Source organism: Helianthus annuus, chromosome 13 (assembly GCF_002127325.2).
Source record: "Helianthus annuus cultivar XRQ/B chromosome 13, HanXRQr2.0-SUNRISE, whole genome shotgun sequence".
NCBI classification, from domain to species: Eukaryota; Viridiplantae; Streptophyta; class Magnoliopsida; order Asterales; family Asteraceae; genus Helianthus; species Helianthus annuus.
The window spans coordinates 3,098,117-3,113,318 of NC_035445.2; the positions used below are offsets into that span (position 1 = coordinate 3,098,117).

Sequence of the window (15,202 nt, forward strand, 5' to 3'; positions counted from 1 at the left end):
TAATCTCGCAGTCGTAGTCATTCAACAGTTCTACCCATCGTCTTTGCCTCATATTCAACTCCTTCTGGTTGAATATGTGTTGGAGGCTCTTATGATCTGTGAAGATTGTGCACTTCGTACCATAAAGGTAGTGTCTCCAGATCTTTAATGCAAAAATTACGGCGCCTAGCTCCAAATCATGTGTGGTATAGTTCTTTTCATGTACCTTCAGTTGGCGTGACGCGTATGCAATAACCTTTTGGCGTTGCATCAACACACAACCCAATCCTTGACGCGATGCGTCGCAGTATACCACAAAATCATCTGTACCCTCTGGTAGGGCTAAGATTGGCGCGTTGCAAAGCTTATCTTTCAATATCTGAAACGCCTCTTCCTGTTTGATTCCCCAATCAAACTTCTTGTCCTTCTGCGTGAGGAGCGTCAATGGTTGAGCGATCTTTGAAAAGTTCTCGATGAATCTTCGGTAATAGCCAGCCAAACCCAAGAATTGCCGAATCTCGGTTGGCGTCTTTGGCGTTTCCCAATCCTTGTTCGCCTCAATCTTGGTTGGATCCACGTGGATTCCATCTCCATTTACCACGTGCCCAAGGAATTGCACTTCTCTTAGCCAAAACTCGCACTTAGAGAATTTGGCGTATAGCTGTTCCTTCTTTAGTAGCTCCAGAATGGCTCTTAAATGCTGCTCGTGCTCAGCCTTCGTCTTTGAATAAATCAAAATATCATCGATGAATACAATCACGAACTTATCCAAATACGGCTTACACACTCGATTCATCAAATCCATGAACACTGCAGGTGCGTTTGTCAACCCAAACGGCATAACGAGGAACTCGTAGTGTCCATATCAAGTTCTGAAGGCTGTCTTTGGGATACTCTCCTCCTGTACCTTAACTGATGGTATCCAGATCGGAGATCGATCTTTGAATAAAAGCTTGAACCTTGTAGTTGGTCAAACAGATCATCGATTCTTGGCAGGGGATACCTATTCTTGATCGTCAACTTGTTCAAATCTCTGTAGTCAATGCACATACGGAAACTACCGTCCTTCTTCTTGACAAACAAATCTGGAGCCCCCAAGGCGAGAAGCTTGGTCGGATAAATCCCTTGTCTAACAACTCTTGAAGTTGTGTCGACAGTTCTTGCATCTCAGACGGAGCAAGTCTGTAGGGTGCCTTAGCCACAGGCGCGGCGCCTGGAACTAAGTCAATGCGGAACTCCACTTGCCTTTGAGGCGGCAAGCCAGGCAAATCTTCTGGGAAGACTTCTGGGTACTCCCTCACGACAGGGATGTCTTCGATCTTCGGTTCTTCAGCTTTCTTATCTACAATGTGTGCCAGAAAGGCAGCACATTCCTTTTGCAAACACTTCCTTGCCTTCAGGCAGCTAATAATCCTCAACGGCGTCTCACACTTTTCTCCGTGAACAACAATGGTCTCACCATCTTCGGTCGGGATACGAACGACCTTCTCATGACAAACTATCTCGGCCTTGTTACTCGATAACCAATCCATCCCTACTACCACGTCGAAGCTTCCCAACTGGACTGGTAGTAGATCTAGAGCGAACTCGCGCTCTCCCAATTCGATTACGCAGCCTCGAATCACCTCATTAGCTTCTACTAACTTCCCATTCGCCAATTTGATCGAGTACGGAGTATCTAACTTACTAGCGGCTAAACCAAGCATGTTCTTAAATTCTAACGACACGAAGCTATAATCGGCGCCCGTATCAAATAAAACGGATGCATAGCGTTGGTTTAAAAGGAACGTACCAGTGACAACATTGGGATCCTGGCGCGCTTCCCTTGCTTCTATGTTGAAAACCCTTCCGCGGGCTTGGTTCAACTCCGGGCAATTTCTTTTGTAATGCCCAAGATCACCACAATTGAAACATCCGGGCCTCTGCCCGTTTCCACCATCGTTTCCAGCTTGATTGTTTCTCTGATTACGATTCATGGCGCCCGCTTGGTTTGCGTTATTGACCTGGTTTCCATCACCTCCATTGTTTCCTTGTGGGCGGTTCCCAGTACCACCACGGTTATTTCTATTCCCAAATCCTCCTTGGCCTCCCCGGCCAGCACTAGCCCAACAAGAATCCTTTGAATGGCCAGTCTTTCCGCAAGCTTCACATACCTTCAGCCCGCAACGACCAGAGTGATGTCGTTGGCATGAGTTGCACTTGGGATGTGTACCCATATATCCCTTACCTTTCCTCCTACCACCAGCTGTATCCTGAGCTGGCGCGTTCTGCTCTCCTTTCTTAACCACCACCCCGGTGCCCTGCTTGAAGTTTGAAAACTTCCGCTTGTTTCCTCTAGATGACTCCACATGAGTCTCCTTCTTCTTTGGCTCAACTTCATCAAACTTGTTCAAACGAATCGCCTCCTCGGTGAGAGCCACGCTCAAATCAATGGCTTCAGTGATAGTCGCAGGTTTGGAGGAGGTCACCATGCTTATGATTTGAGGAGCTAGTCCCCAAATGAAGCGTTCAATTCTCTTGAACTCAGGAGTGACCATGTAAGGTACCATGTGCGACAAGTCGTGTAATCTTTGAACATACTCTGCTATCTTTGGGCCTTCCATTTTCAGATGCCAGAACTCGGTCTCCAATCTCTGGATTTCAGCACGGGAACAATACTTTTTGCGCATGAGTTCTTTCAATTCGGTCCAGGTCAGCGCGTAAGCAGCAGCTTCACCAAGGGTCTGTACTTGCAAGTTCCATCAGGATAGGGCTCCATCCAAAAATAGCCCAGAGATATAGGTGACTTGCTGATCCAATGCGCATTTGCTCATGCGAAGAACTGATTCAGTTTTCTCAGCCCAGTGGACAAAGGCGACAGCACCTCTTGTGCCATCAAAGTTTACGGGCTTGCAGTCCAAGAACTGTTTGTAAGTGCACCCTGCACATACATTATAACATATGATCGGCATTAGCACTCTTGCTAAGGGAATCCATTTAGGTCATGGTATGTCTTAATGACTTAGGGTTACCATGAGGTGGATTGTTGTTGTTGCCAGTGTTGCCAGAGTTGCTTCCACTCATTCCTCCTTGAGAGGCAGCATATTGAGCAATAGCAGCAGCAATGACTTGCTGTAGTTCGGCCTGGGTTGTAGGCATTTGCTGCTGTTGACGTCTTGGCGGCATCTTCTAAAGATGTGTTTACGTCGGTCAGGCCATAGTGAAGCGTACGTATATAGTAATAGTAATAGCACATAACATCTCATGTTATCAATACTTCACAAATACTAATCACACAACATCCCATGTCACAAATATTATACACACAACATCCCATGTCATAAATATTATACACACAACATCCCATGTCATAAAAATATAAATAAGCAATCAAGCGAATCAAATATGATGAGAATACTGCGATTGCTATATATCGAGACCACAGAATAAGTGTATCAGTACATCACTGTGTCATACAATCATCAATCAACTAGGGGCTACATCACCCCTGTCCAAAAACTATATCAAGTCAGTGTCAAATACATCAAATACATCAAGTATGTGTCAAAAGTCAGAATCATCATGTAGTCTCCAAAATGCTGTGCAATCAAAAGCAATCGCGGTCCTCTCACCAACGTCTACACAAGCAGTACTGATGAGCTCTATACAGATGGCGGTGGAGGAGGGGGAAAGTAAGTGTAAAGCAAGCGACGTAACTGGAGCCAGTCCTCCTCCATAGCTCGCTGAGTACGGATAACAGAAGCAACCTGCTGCTCTAGTGTAAAGAGGCGAGCAGCATAATCTGGGGGTAATGATCGACATCGCTGAAGAGGAGAGTGTGTCTGACCATGGCATGAACATGGTGGCAGCTGAGCTCTCTCAAGCTCCTGGAGACGCTACGTGTGTGACTCGTGCTGATAAACGAAGGACATCAAAACATCCTCTATAGTGTGTCCCACATGAAATGGATGGTAAGGATCAGTAGGTGGCATGACTGGTGGTGTCGACCAAAGCAAAGGCTCACTGGTGGGGTCAAACGGTGCCACATGAAACGGTGAAGCAGAGGGTGGAACAGATGACATCTGGGGCATGAAGGGGATAGACATCGGTACGTGCCCAAAAGGATGGGCTGAAGAACCCTCTCCAGGCCTCGCTGGAGGTACAAACTGAGGAGTCTGAAAAGAAAAATCAACATGTCGTGTAACAGGGATCTGAGGGGGCAAAGGTGGAACATCCTCATCAGCAGGTATCCAACCGTGCTGTGCATGCTCATCCGGTGGATCCATGTGGTCTGCGAACAGTGCGTGCTCAGGCTCAAGTGGAACGGGATCAAATGGGGGAGCAACAACAGGATCAACTGGTGCAACGTGCTCAACAGGATGGTCAACAGGTATATCAACAACAGGTGGGGGAACAATAGGATCGACAGCAATAACATGATCATCCTCCAGATGATCATCGACAGGCGGGTCTGCTAGAACAGGCTCAACTGGGATGCCAGCATGTACGGGGTCATGCTCGGGCATAGGATCTAGAGCGGCTGCCGACTCAGGAGCCAAGACAGGCTTAGGGTCATCAAAAGCCATCTCGAAATCGAACTCGGGATCAATAGGATCAACTGGATCAGCTGGATCCTCCATGGGCTGGTCCATCGGGATAAACTCAATATCATGATCCGGGTCGAATCCCGGAGGAAAGATGGGATCAGAATCCTCTATGTCATCATGGTCAAATGCGAAGCTAGGAATAGGTGCGGCAGAGGATGCCTGGTCAGGATCCGAATCGTGTGCAAAGTGCCGTGTGCTCACCTCGTGAGAAGGTGCGGATGCCACAGACTCAAAGGAGTCTGGGACTGGTGAATGTGCGGGTGAGTCCTCGGCAGGGGCATCAGCGATCATCAGAAGATCGCCAGCAGGAAGTAGGGCGGCGTCCGGGATCTCATCCTCGATAGGCTCATCCTCAAACAGATCGATATCGCCGTCAGCCTCGGCGTCAAGAAGTAAGTCATATGCTGGATAAACGGCTAAAGGTATAGGATCCGGAATCACTACTAGAGGTAGGTACTCAGCAGGAGGGCCATCTGCAGGCTCATCAGCACCCTCGGGTAGCGCGAAGGGCTGGAAATCGTCGTCGTCCGTGCTGGTGTAGTCAGAGGTGTGCACCTCGTGCTCTGAGGATACGAGGTCGTCAGATACGATAGGTCGGGGTCCAGTGGTGTCCGAGTCGCCAGTACCAGGCGAGTCCATGAGTCTGTAACATAAACATAAATATGCACAAATAATCAGTCACACAATCAAGTAATCACATCAATCACCAAGTAAGATATCACATAATCCTCCTAGTCCCACTAGCCTCCCAGCCTCCCAGACTGCTCTTCCTAGTCCCACTAGCCAATTCTCCCAGCCTCCCAGACTGACTCCCTAGTCCCACTAGCCAATTCTCCCAGCCTCCCAGACTGACTCCCTAGTCCCACTAGACAACTACCTCGATCTATTAGATCGAGCCTCGGCCTCCCAGACTGAGCCTAAAAAGAAAAATAATGTGCTCAACATTTGTTTATAAAAACGTTTTGGATCTGGACTTAAGTGGTACGCAGTAAAAATGTTTTCGTGAGAGCCCTAGTGATCATAGTCTAGACTCGAGAAGGAATCCTAGTTCGCTATGATCAGAGCTCTGATACCAAGCTGTCACACCCTGGCTTTGCGGAAGCGTGGTTAATTTGGTGTGACTTCTTAATACCATAGCTTAATCATAACAAAGCTATATGAATTAAAAACATGCAAGAATCATCCATTAAGTTTTAAAACCAAATACAGTACCATTGTTTTAACGGGAAACACGCCCTAACAACTATAACCTTGTTCAACAAACATTACAAACTTAAACATAACATAAACACAGTTTAAGGACTGTGACTTGTCCAGGAAAGAGTCACATTCCCTAAACCCTGGATGTTCTTGGAAACTAGTGCAGCGGGAAAACGTGCCATACCGTGCCAGATCTTTTAATTCCCTGAAATACATGTAAGTTGAAAAATCAACAATAATGTTGAGCGAGTTCATGTGTAAGTGAGTAAATAAACCTTTGTATGTATAAAAATCCTGGTATGTAGCAAATAAGGAAAAAGAGATCACCAATGGTTTGCAAGGCCATTGATATGTGTGAAGTGCAAGTAGGAAGACTCAAACCTAGCGGATTTTGCGTTGGGCACAAAGTCACCCCGAGGTCCGTTATGCTGGGCCTGGGGCTGGGCTCGCTACACCCAGATAGATCTACCGCTACTGTCCCTGGGTCCTACAATGAGGATTAATGGCCTCAAGTTGCGCCTACCCACTCACATGATCTAAGTAGTAACCCTCCTTACGCTAACCATACCATGTATAAAGTACTCGTAAATAGTAACATGTATTTCACCCCCGCAGTTTAGAAAACAGAAAACAGTTAAGAGAAAAGGGGGACATGAACTCACAGTCAGTGCGTCTCTACCAAGTACTCCGAATGTCAGCTGTGCGACGACCTACATGTACTAATTCTATTAGACGGATGGCCGTGCCTTAGCTTTATAGTTTAGGTTTTTGGGAAATAGTTAGACAACTATTTCGTGTTTATATTTTGCATGTACTTGGTAATTAATCTCCTTCCCAAGGATGGGGGATTTAATACATGGGCGTTCGAGTTACACCATTAAGTCTCACTTAATATATTCATTTCCAATTCCAAAATATAAATATTTTTCTCAAAAATATTATATTTCCAATTCACATAATTTTTCCCCAAAAATAATACGTTGATAAAATATACGTTCATAATCATTTCCGTATAATGCGTAAGTTACGTTTTAGTAATCGTGTGGTAATAATAATTACCGTTGTAACTTATATGCTTATCGTGAAAGCGTTTGTATTATTTTGGATTCGTCAACGTTTGTAAATATTATTTTTACTCTAAAAATAATATTTGTGTATTTTCACAAAATAATCATAAACAGTGTTGTGAAAAATATATTTACCAAATATATATTTATCACGTTTAGTTTTGTGAAAATCCCACCTCCGAATATTTGTAAATAAAGTCGTGGCGAAATATATTTTGAAAACATGTCAAAAATAATTCTAACACTTGTAAATAATTCTAAGTGTTAGGTTTTTAGAAAAATTTCGCCAGAGTTTCCCCTGTAACTGGAGGTGGCCACGCTTTCAAGCGTATCATTTTCTTTTACAAAATCATTTCAACACTTCTTTAATCAATCAATCAATTTCCGACACATCAAACTAGTCGACAAGTATGTAAATCGCATAATCACATGAACTTGTGGTTTTTCCGAAAACTATAGTGTAGATCCCGTTATATTTTGTGGATCTTTGTATAAAGTAACTTAATCTTGTAAAAACCTCGTTTTTAGAATAAATCCATCTTTACAACTTCCCGTCATCTTTCACAAAGATTGTTATTTTGTCGGATCTTTCATTTCACAAGTGTTTATACACTTGTGGTTTGTAATAATCATACTTGTTAGTGTGTTATCCGACTTTTAGAAAACATGATTTTCTCGACACTTGGTCCTTTGAAAATACCACTTGCAGATACGTAGATCTGCTAGTTTTAAACACTATTTTACAAGTAAAAATACTTTTACACAAGTTCATGTTTCTCGTGTGGTAGAGTTTCACCTTTTAACCCTTGTACCGTCCGAAACAAGCTTATGTCAAGATCCATGATCTTAACCGAACCGGGTTAAATGGTGATCCGAGCTACCACAACGTAGATCGGGCCTAAATAATCACATCTTTCAAGTACTACATCTTTTACACAATTATTAAGCTTTTAACCAACAAGATTCATGTATTTAGTAGACTTTAAAGATTCAAAATGCAAGTTTCCGAGTTTTAACCGTTACAAATCTTATTAACCACCTTAGATTAGTTCGAGAGGGTGTTTTAAGTGTTATACCTCTAGCTCGGGGCTAGGGAAGAATCTATGCGAAGAAGTGGTGGATAAAAGCAAGATAACGAGGTCCTTCGCCTTCCGTTAGCTCCAAGACTCCTTATGCGTGACCTTGAACACTTGTATGGTGTTGGAATGTGATGTTCAAGATCGAAAATGGATGGATGGGGGTGAGGGGGGGTTCGGCCGAAGGTATTAGAGAGAGAGGGAGAGTTGTGTTTGGGTGGTTTTGTGACAAATGATCTTTCATGTAAACCCAAGTTATTTATAGGCAAAGTTAGCATGTTTATCCATTGGTTTGGATGTTCTCTAGATATGAGACATCATGGATTTTAAAATTCAAAAATGGTACATGGTTAGTCCCATGGGGACCGATCGGCCAAAAGGGGGGGGGGGGTTCTAGTTCAAATCCAATCAAATGGTTAGAGTTTAGTTAAGTTAAACCAAGTTAGATTTAGGGTTAACTCGGTTAGTGGTGTGATGAGCTTTAATGCGGGTGTTAGGGTATTCAGGGACCCTAAGTGGCTCAGAAAGAGATAAATAATGTTATTGTCAATATTTTTATGTCCCGGGTATAATCCGGTTGTTCGGTTGGATAGTAATCCGTTAAAGTGCTTAAGTAAGCTTTTAAGTGTCGTAAATAACATTTTTAGTGACACAACTTATTTCCCAAAGTGTCAGGAATATTTTCCTCATGTTTTGGCACTTTATTAGTTAGCCAGAAGCTGATATGTTAATAACAGTGCTGTGTTTGGTGCTTAGAGTACGTTTTAGGCACATCCAGTCATTATATCTTATTCCTAGAGACGCAGTTCTACAACCCTTGTATCCCTACACTCACTATGGGTGTAGTAAAATAATTCTGGCTCATACAGGCCTTAGAGGCAGTGTCTGCCTGATGCTGGCTTTATCAGCATGTTCAATAGGTTATCCGTTCAAACGCTACTGTGCTTTTGTGCATCATGTTTGTCACTAAGGTTCAGCATGTAAAATAATGTAGTGACGGTATGCAAAGTATGATGCAGATATGTTCAAGTAATAAAGTCAAGTAGCAGTTTATCAGCAATTTCAGTTAAGCACAGTAATTAGGTAGTAATTAATAATTAATTAAATCGTACGGATACCTGGTTTAGTGAGGGTTGTCACAGGAAATACCCTCATCTATTTCAGTAAATCTCGAGGACGAGATTCTTCTTAAGGTGGGGAGGATGTAACAACTCTCACTAAAATTAATGCTTAGGGTGGTAATTTGCTATTAAGAAAACCCTAAATGAGAAACCCAAGTAATTCTGCACTAACCCTAAAATTTTCGAAACAATCGGAATCAGGATCAGTGCCCCTAAAACTCAGGGGGGGTTAAACCCTAATCGATATTATCCTCTAAATTCGTTGTCTGAATTGAATTAAACAAAACTGTCAACTCACCCAAGCTACTGGACACGAAACCTACCCTACCCTATTGGCATCCCAGGCGATACGCGGGAGGTTCCCCGAATTCTTCCGCGACACGCCGGAGATGCAAATTTTCAGTATAAATAGAGGGCCTTGGGACTTGAATCTGGAAGTTGAAACGTCGGCCAAACGCTTTCTGTACGACGAGTTATCACACTTATACTACAAATAAACACACACACTACTTTCGAATTGCTGCCGCAAAACAGGGTAATCACTCGATCGCTATTACGATTCATTTTCCGAGATCAATATATCCAAAGAATGTTTAAGTGCCGCCCACATTGGGTTATACTTTGTCGTTCGTCGTTAAATCGATGAATGTTTAAGTATTGCACTTTGTCGTTCATTGTGAGAATTTGATTTCGTGAGTTATCGTGACTGCTGTATTGATCACTAACCCAGTTTTGTGTGCATTATTATTGGAATTAGGTTAACAAGACTAAATCATATTCTGTCCGTGTTAAATCTGCAATGTGAGTCATTCTCTTTTTATCAACTGTTTTACAATACTCCAAATTATTTTCAAAGTTATAATTACAGTGATTAAGTTTATGTAATCACCAAATTACAGTCAGTATGTGGGGTATTGTGCACATTACTACAGTTTTAATCACATTAGGTGGGCGAACCTAAAATTAAGTGATATACGTCATTCATTGGGGCAGCCAATGGTGATATGACCACAGTCACAGATTCGGTCGAGTGACAAATACTGTGGGTAGTTGGTAGATAATAAACATATGTAAAAACTCTTAATACTGTGAATTATAACAAATGTGTCGTTTTCAATAAATAGAATGATTCACTCAGTATTTCCCCGCTAACAAAACCTTTTTCAAACATGTTTCAGGTGATCTGTTGTAATTCAGGAAAAAGTGCCGGGGAGCATTTCAAGCTTAAGATAGTGGCTCAATATAAAATATGTTTTGAAATAAAGATTTATCAGTAAAATCTTATGTATTGTAAATTATCGGGGTTTTATCCCGAATTGTGAAATAAAATAATCGGGAAAAGTTTTTAGCTTTAAAAACGATCCTGACGATAAAATTCCGCTGCTAAAATCACATAAATAAATATCACGGGATTTCTGTCCCGCGGCTCCTGAAACGGGTTAAACCGGGTCGGGGGCCGTGACAATGTTATTCATCATTTAACTTTCTTTTTTTTCTAATAACATGCATTATGTTTTTTTAAACATTACGATTTTAAATTTACTCGAAACGGATAATGTGTTGCTATCGTACTAAACCGAATCAAGACCGATCGAACAATATCTGTATCTTTATCAATACCAATATTTATTGTTATTGTTTTTTGCTTTCATATTTATAGTTTGAAGTTTGCTAACGGATACTCTGTCACTACCGTAGTGAATCAAATTGCGACCGACCGAATAACATCGGTGTCAGTACCCGTGTTTGTTTTTATCGTTTTCGCTTAATGTAAAACAAGCATACTTATACTATGGGTTATATGAAAACCAATCATCATACTCAGTAAATCCCATCAATATCAAAGATAAGGTAGGGTTTAAGAAGGGTAGATGTAACCAAATGATGTTCAATTTTATATCCCAATCTAAATGAGAGATGGTGATTGGGCAATAATCAAGAAAGTACAAAGAGTGGTTATTTGAATCAATATAGCTTATTAGCCGATATTATTGCTACTTGCAACATATGCACTGTCCCAATTTATTTTTTCCACAGCAACCCTTCCTGCAGCGGCTGGAACCTGGTGCCGGACCACTTGGCCTTCCTGGTCTTGATGATCCATTGCTTCCACCTCCGCCTCCACACCCGGCTACTTCTCCTTGCTTTGGTGAATTACAATCGGTTGCTGCACGTATAAAAGCTATATATTATTTAACATTTTCATTTTAGTGAGATATCGCATGTTTTAAGGAAAAAACAAACCTAGTTGGCGGGCATGGTTGTACGGGGTTCGAGCATCAACCATCGATATAGTGTGGAAAGTCGCAATGGCTACGATGAGAATAATAAGAGCCGTGGCAAGTCGCCTTTCTTTTAAGATTGATGCCATTTTAGCAATAAAAGAAAGGAGGATAGTAGGGGGGGGGGGGGTTATTGCACGGACCTCCCGGCCGCTGGAGTGATCCCACTCCACAAGCTAGCAACGTCCCAATGCTGCCTGGCGGTGAATACCCCATCCCGAGCTGAGTCCGTTTCCCTCTAGGAAGAAGGTGGCAGAATACCCCCTGCCTGGACTCGAACCCGGGTCTCTGTGAAGAGTAGAGGTGGGACTGGCCAACTGGGACACCCCAGTTGGTGAAGAAAGGAGGATAGTATGTGTCTCTGCATAATGAAGTTTCTATTTATAGCCATAATAATGTAGAGAATCTGTCAAGTGGTTGTTCAAAATTGACTATATCTTTTTGTCTAGTCTAGGAGGAAAAGATATTGGGAGTGGTTAGCCAGCCATGCTAACATCTATGTTTTCACTGATTTTATGGCTTTTACAACGTGCAATTGACTAATTATTTTTTTTTTTTAATTTTTGAATGACAATGCTTATTTATACTCTATTACACCAATTATCCTAATATATTCATGCTTTCTCATGAATCTAAGAACTTTTTTTATAAGAAACATATGTCTCTTAAGTGGGCTAGCCACATATTCACACACCAAACAGTTACATGCATGTCAACTTTCAACATACACACATACATGCACATTTATCATGTATGTAGGTATATAATAGTTTGTAAAAAAAGATAGGTGAGTTAGTGAGATTATTTGTATTTGTATAGTGTCACTTCAAATTTAAAGGAAAAAGGGACGAGTTTAGTAATAATAAATGAGAAAATTACGAAATTCGCCAAAGACCAAGTTGTCTTACGAAAATGGCCACCTTATGCGTCGGTGGAACAGGGCATCCTACCTTTCATGCGTCCGCCAATAGCAGCGTGACACGTGTACAATATTACCGGAGGAGTCCGCCGCAAGCGCATCCGGCTAAAACACTACTAGAAAATCTGAAACTTCTTACACCAGTTTTCCTAGGAAATGCGTCATAAAACTGGTTTTTCTACGCATTTATGACAAACACCTGATGTAGGAAAACAGCTCGTAGGAAACCCGTTTTCAACGCATTTCCTACGCAACTTCCTACGCATTTTCTACGAAACTACTACGTCACAAATTGCTACGAATCTCCTACAATATATTTAATTATTATCTTTTAGGATTTATTTTTTTTGCTACACATTTCTGACAAAAAAAAAACAAAAAAATTAACAAATTTGAATACAACATTATTTGTGACCCATTTCCTACAAATAAATTAGAAGTGTTGTTACAAATTTCCTAGGAAACTGAGTATTTTTTGTGACCCACTTTCTACAAATAAATTAGAAGTGTTGTTACAAATTTCCAAGGAAACTGGTATTTTTTGTGACGCACTTCCTACAAATAAATTAGAAGTGTTGTTACAAATTTCCAAGGAAACTGAGTAGTTTTTGTGACCCATTTTCTACAAATAAATTAGAAGTGTTGTTACAAATTTCCTACAAAAACTGAGTATGTTGTGTGACAAATTTCTGACAAAATAAAGAAAAAAAGTCTACTATTTTTGACCGTTTTCCGACAAAAGCTATTTATGTTGTGACACATTTCCAACCACCTAATTTATTAAATAAAAGAACTGCAAAAAAATAAAAAATATTTCTGCATTTTTTTGACGAAAAATTCCAGAAATAATCTGCAATACCAAAAACCTGGTTTACAAAATTCACCGAAGTTACAATGACATAACTTCAAAAATCATGCGTTACAACGCAAGTTCCAATATGTTTAAACCGTAAGCTAATACAATTCAACGTAATTCCAAAAAGATATCAAAAACTAGAACTAATTAGAGGGAGAACGCCAATTCTTCATAAACTCTTGAAGTTGTTTTTGAAGTTCTTCCCTTGCTTTCCTTTCATCGTCAAGACGAGTTGCAAGTAGATCCCTTTCTTCTTCAAGACGAGATACAAGTAGATTCCTTTCTTCTTGAACCCGAGCTTCAAGATCAACCATTCGGGTTCGCATAACTTGAGCCTAAAAAGTTGTTAAAATATATTTAGTTATAATTAGTAAATACATTATATAAAGAAATGACTCACCGTGAGCATACCATACCTTATAGTTATCCATGAATCCCTTTTTGAAAAGATCACCAACAACCTCAAATCTCTTCTTGAAACGAGGAATTTGGCATTTGCCACATGGACATCTTATTTTAGAAACATCGACCCCATCTATTAGTTCTCTTTGAATGTTAGGTGCGTTAGCATATGCATAATCCAAGAAAAAGTTGACATGATGTTGGAATGTCGGATCGAAGAGACCCTCACTAGTGGTTCTCTTCATGTACATCCAGTTTCTATCACGCGACATATTTGTCGATCTATACCTAAATTAATGTTATTAGTAGTAGTAATAATAATAATAATAATAATAATAATAATAATAATAATAATAATAATAATAATAATAATAATAATAATCACAACTAAATAAAAAAAACACTATATCAAAAGCAGTTTGATTTATTCTTTTCGATTTGAAGTTGAAATAAAGAAGAAAGGTTATCTTAGCTTCAAAGTTAAGCCACATAAGCCACTTGGGTTTGAGTTAGGTCCATATATGTTGTGTTATTATTAATTTTTTTGTGTTTCAAGGGGAACGAAGAGGTAACTTTTTTTCATTTAAGAAGAATAAATGATGTTAATGAGTTATTATTTATTGTGTTTTGAACATATCTTGGGTAGCTTCTGGCATAAAGTTTGTATTTAGTTTGTTGACAGTTGGTCTGATAATTGAGGACTAGAACAGGTCAAATAAGAAAAGTTTAGCTAAGAAGGGAAGCATCCAAACTAATTGAATGCCTCAAAAGTAAGTTTTATACATAACCTCCTAATTCATTGTAAATTAAAGACTGAAATCAATATTATAATTATATGGGTTTTATAATAACGATTATACATACAGTTTGTTGAGTTTATTGTGTTTTTCTTGTTAGTTGACTTATTTAGTTAAGTCTTACTTCTACTTTCAAGATTCATCTTCTTTTTGTGTCAAGATGTGTGGTTTGACACTTCTACATTTAATAGCTCAGGAGGTTTCGCAAACTAGTACCCCTAATTGGGGCCGCAACCTGCAGCTTTTGGGTACATGACAAACGGGTCGGTTTTAGGTTGACCTGAACAGACGTAAAATATGAACTGGTACGTGGATCGGGTACGTGGTTCGGGTATGTGGATCGGGTACGCGGTTCGGGTTCATTTCGGTACGATTCGGTACGGTGCACCATTCCGTCCGGTTCAAGAAACACAAAGCAAGTTAAACACATTAATTGTTTTACAATTTTTTTTTTTACAATTTTAGTACAGAACTCAAAGAGTTAATAAAAATATGACAACTAAAACATGGTGGTTCGGTCCAGTATGAAGTGGTAGTGACAATTAATCTAGATAAATCGATTGGTGAAGCATCTTCAAGAGTTGAGTTTCTTTATTAACTCAGGTCACATTCATGGTTTAAAAAGGCTTTCTGAGGCCCGCCTCGAGGCTTACGCCTCTGCTGAGGCTATGAAAAAACGCCTTAAAGGCTTAGCCTCATAGGGATCAACTGAAACCTAAGCCTCAGTCATCCGAGGCTGTCCAAGGCGCTGAGGCGGTGAGGCGAGGCGGTGAGGCTTAAGCCTCACCAGACCTTGTGAAAATGGAAAATTTTAGGTTTTTTGGACTTTATTTTAGACCCATTTAGTGTTTATTAGGCTTAATTGGTGGGCCAACCCAATAGTTCACTTAAAAAACATCTATTAGGTTAAAAAACCT

The 15,202-nt window shown here is 40.6% G+C and overlaps 1 protein-coding gene across 2 annotated transcripts in view; it reads right to left on the bottom strand.

The window, feature by feature from the left end:
• Positions 1 to 13,067: 13,067 nt before the first annotated feature.
• Positions 13,068 to 15,202, bottom strand: part of LOC110897321 — a 3,152-nt gene continuing 1,017 nt past the window's right edge. The window contains exons 2-3 of one of the 2 annotated variants that reach the window (XM_022144077.2): positions 13,503 to 13,770; positions 13,068 to 13,421 (exon numbers count right to left, since the gene is read on the bottom strand). In XM_022144077.2, the coding sequence (XP_021999769.1) occupies positions 13,230 to 13,421; positions 13,503 to 13,760 (450 nt within the window). In that variant the 5' untranslated portion in view covers positions 13,761 to 13,770 and the 3' untranslated portion in view covers positions 13,068 to 13,229. Of the gene's footprint in view, positions 13,422 to 13,502; positions 13,777 to 15,202 lie in introns of both variants that reach the window. The other variant, XM_022144076.2, reaches the window with a different exon arrangement.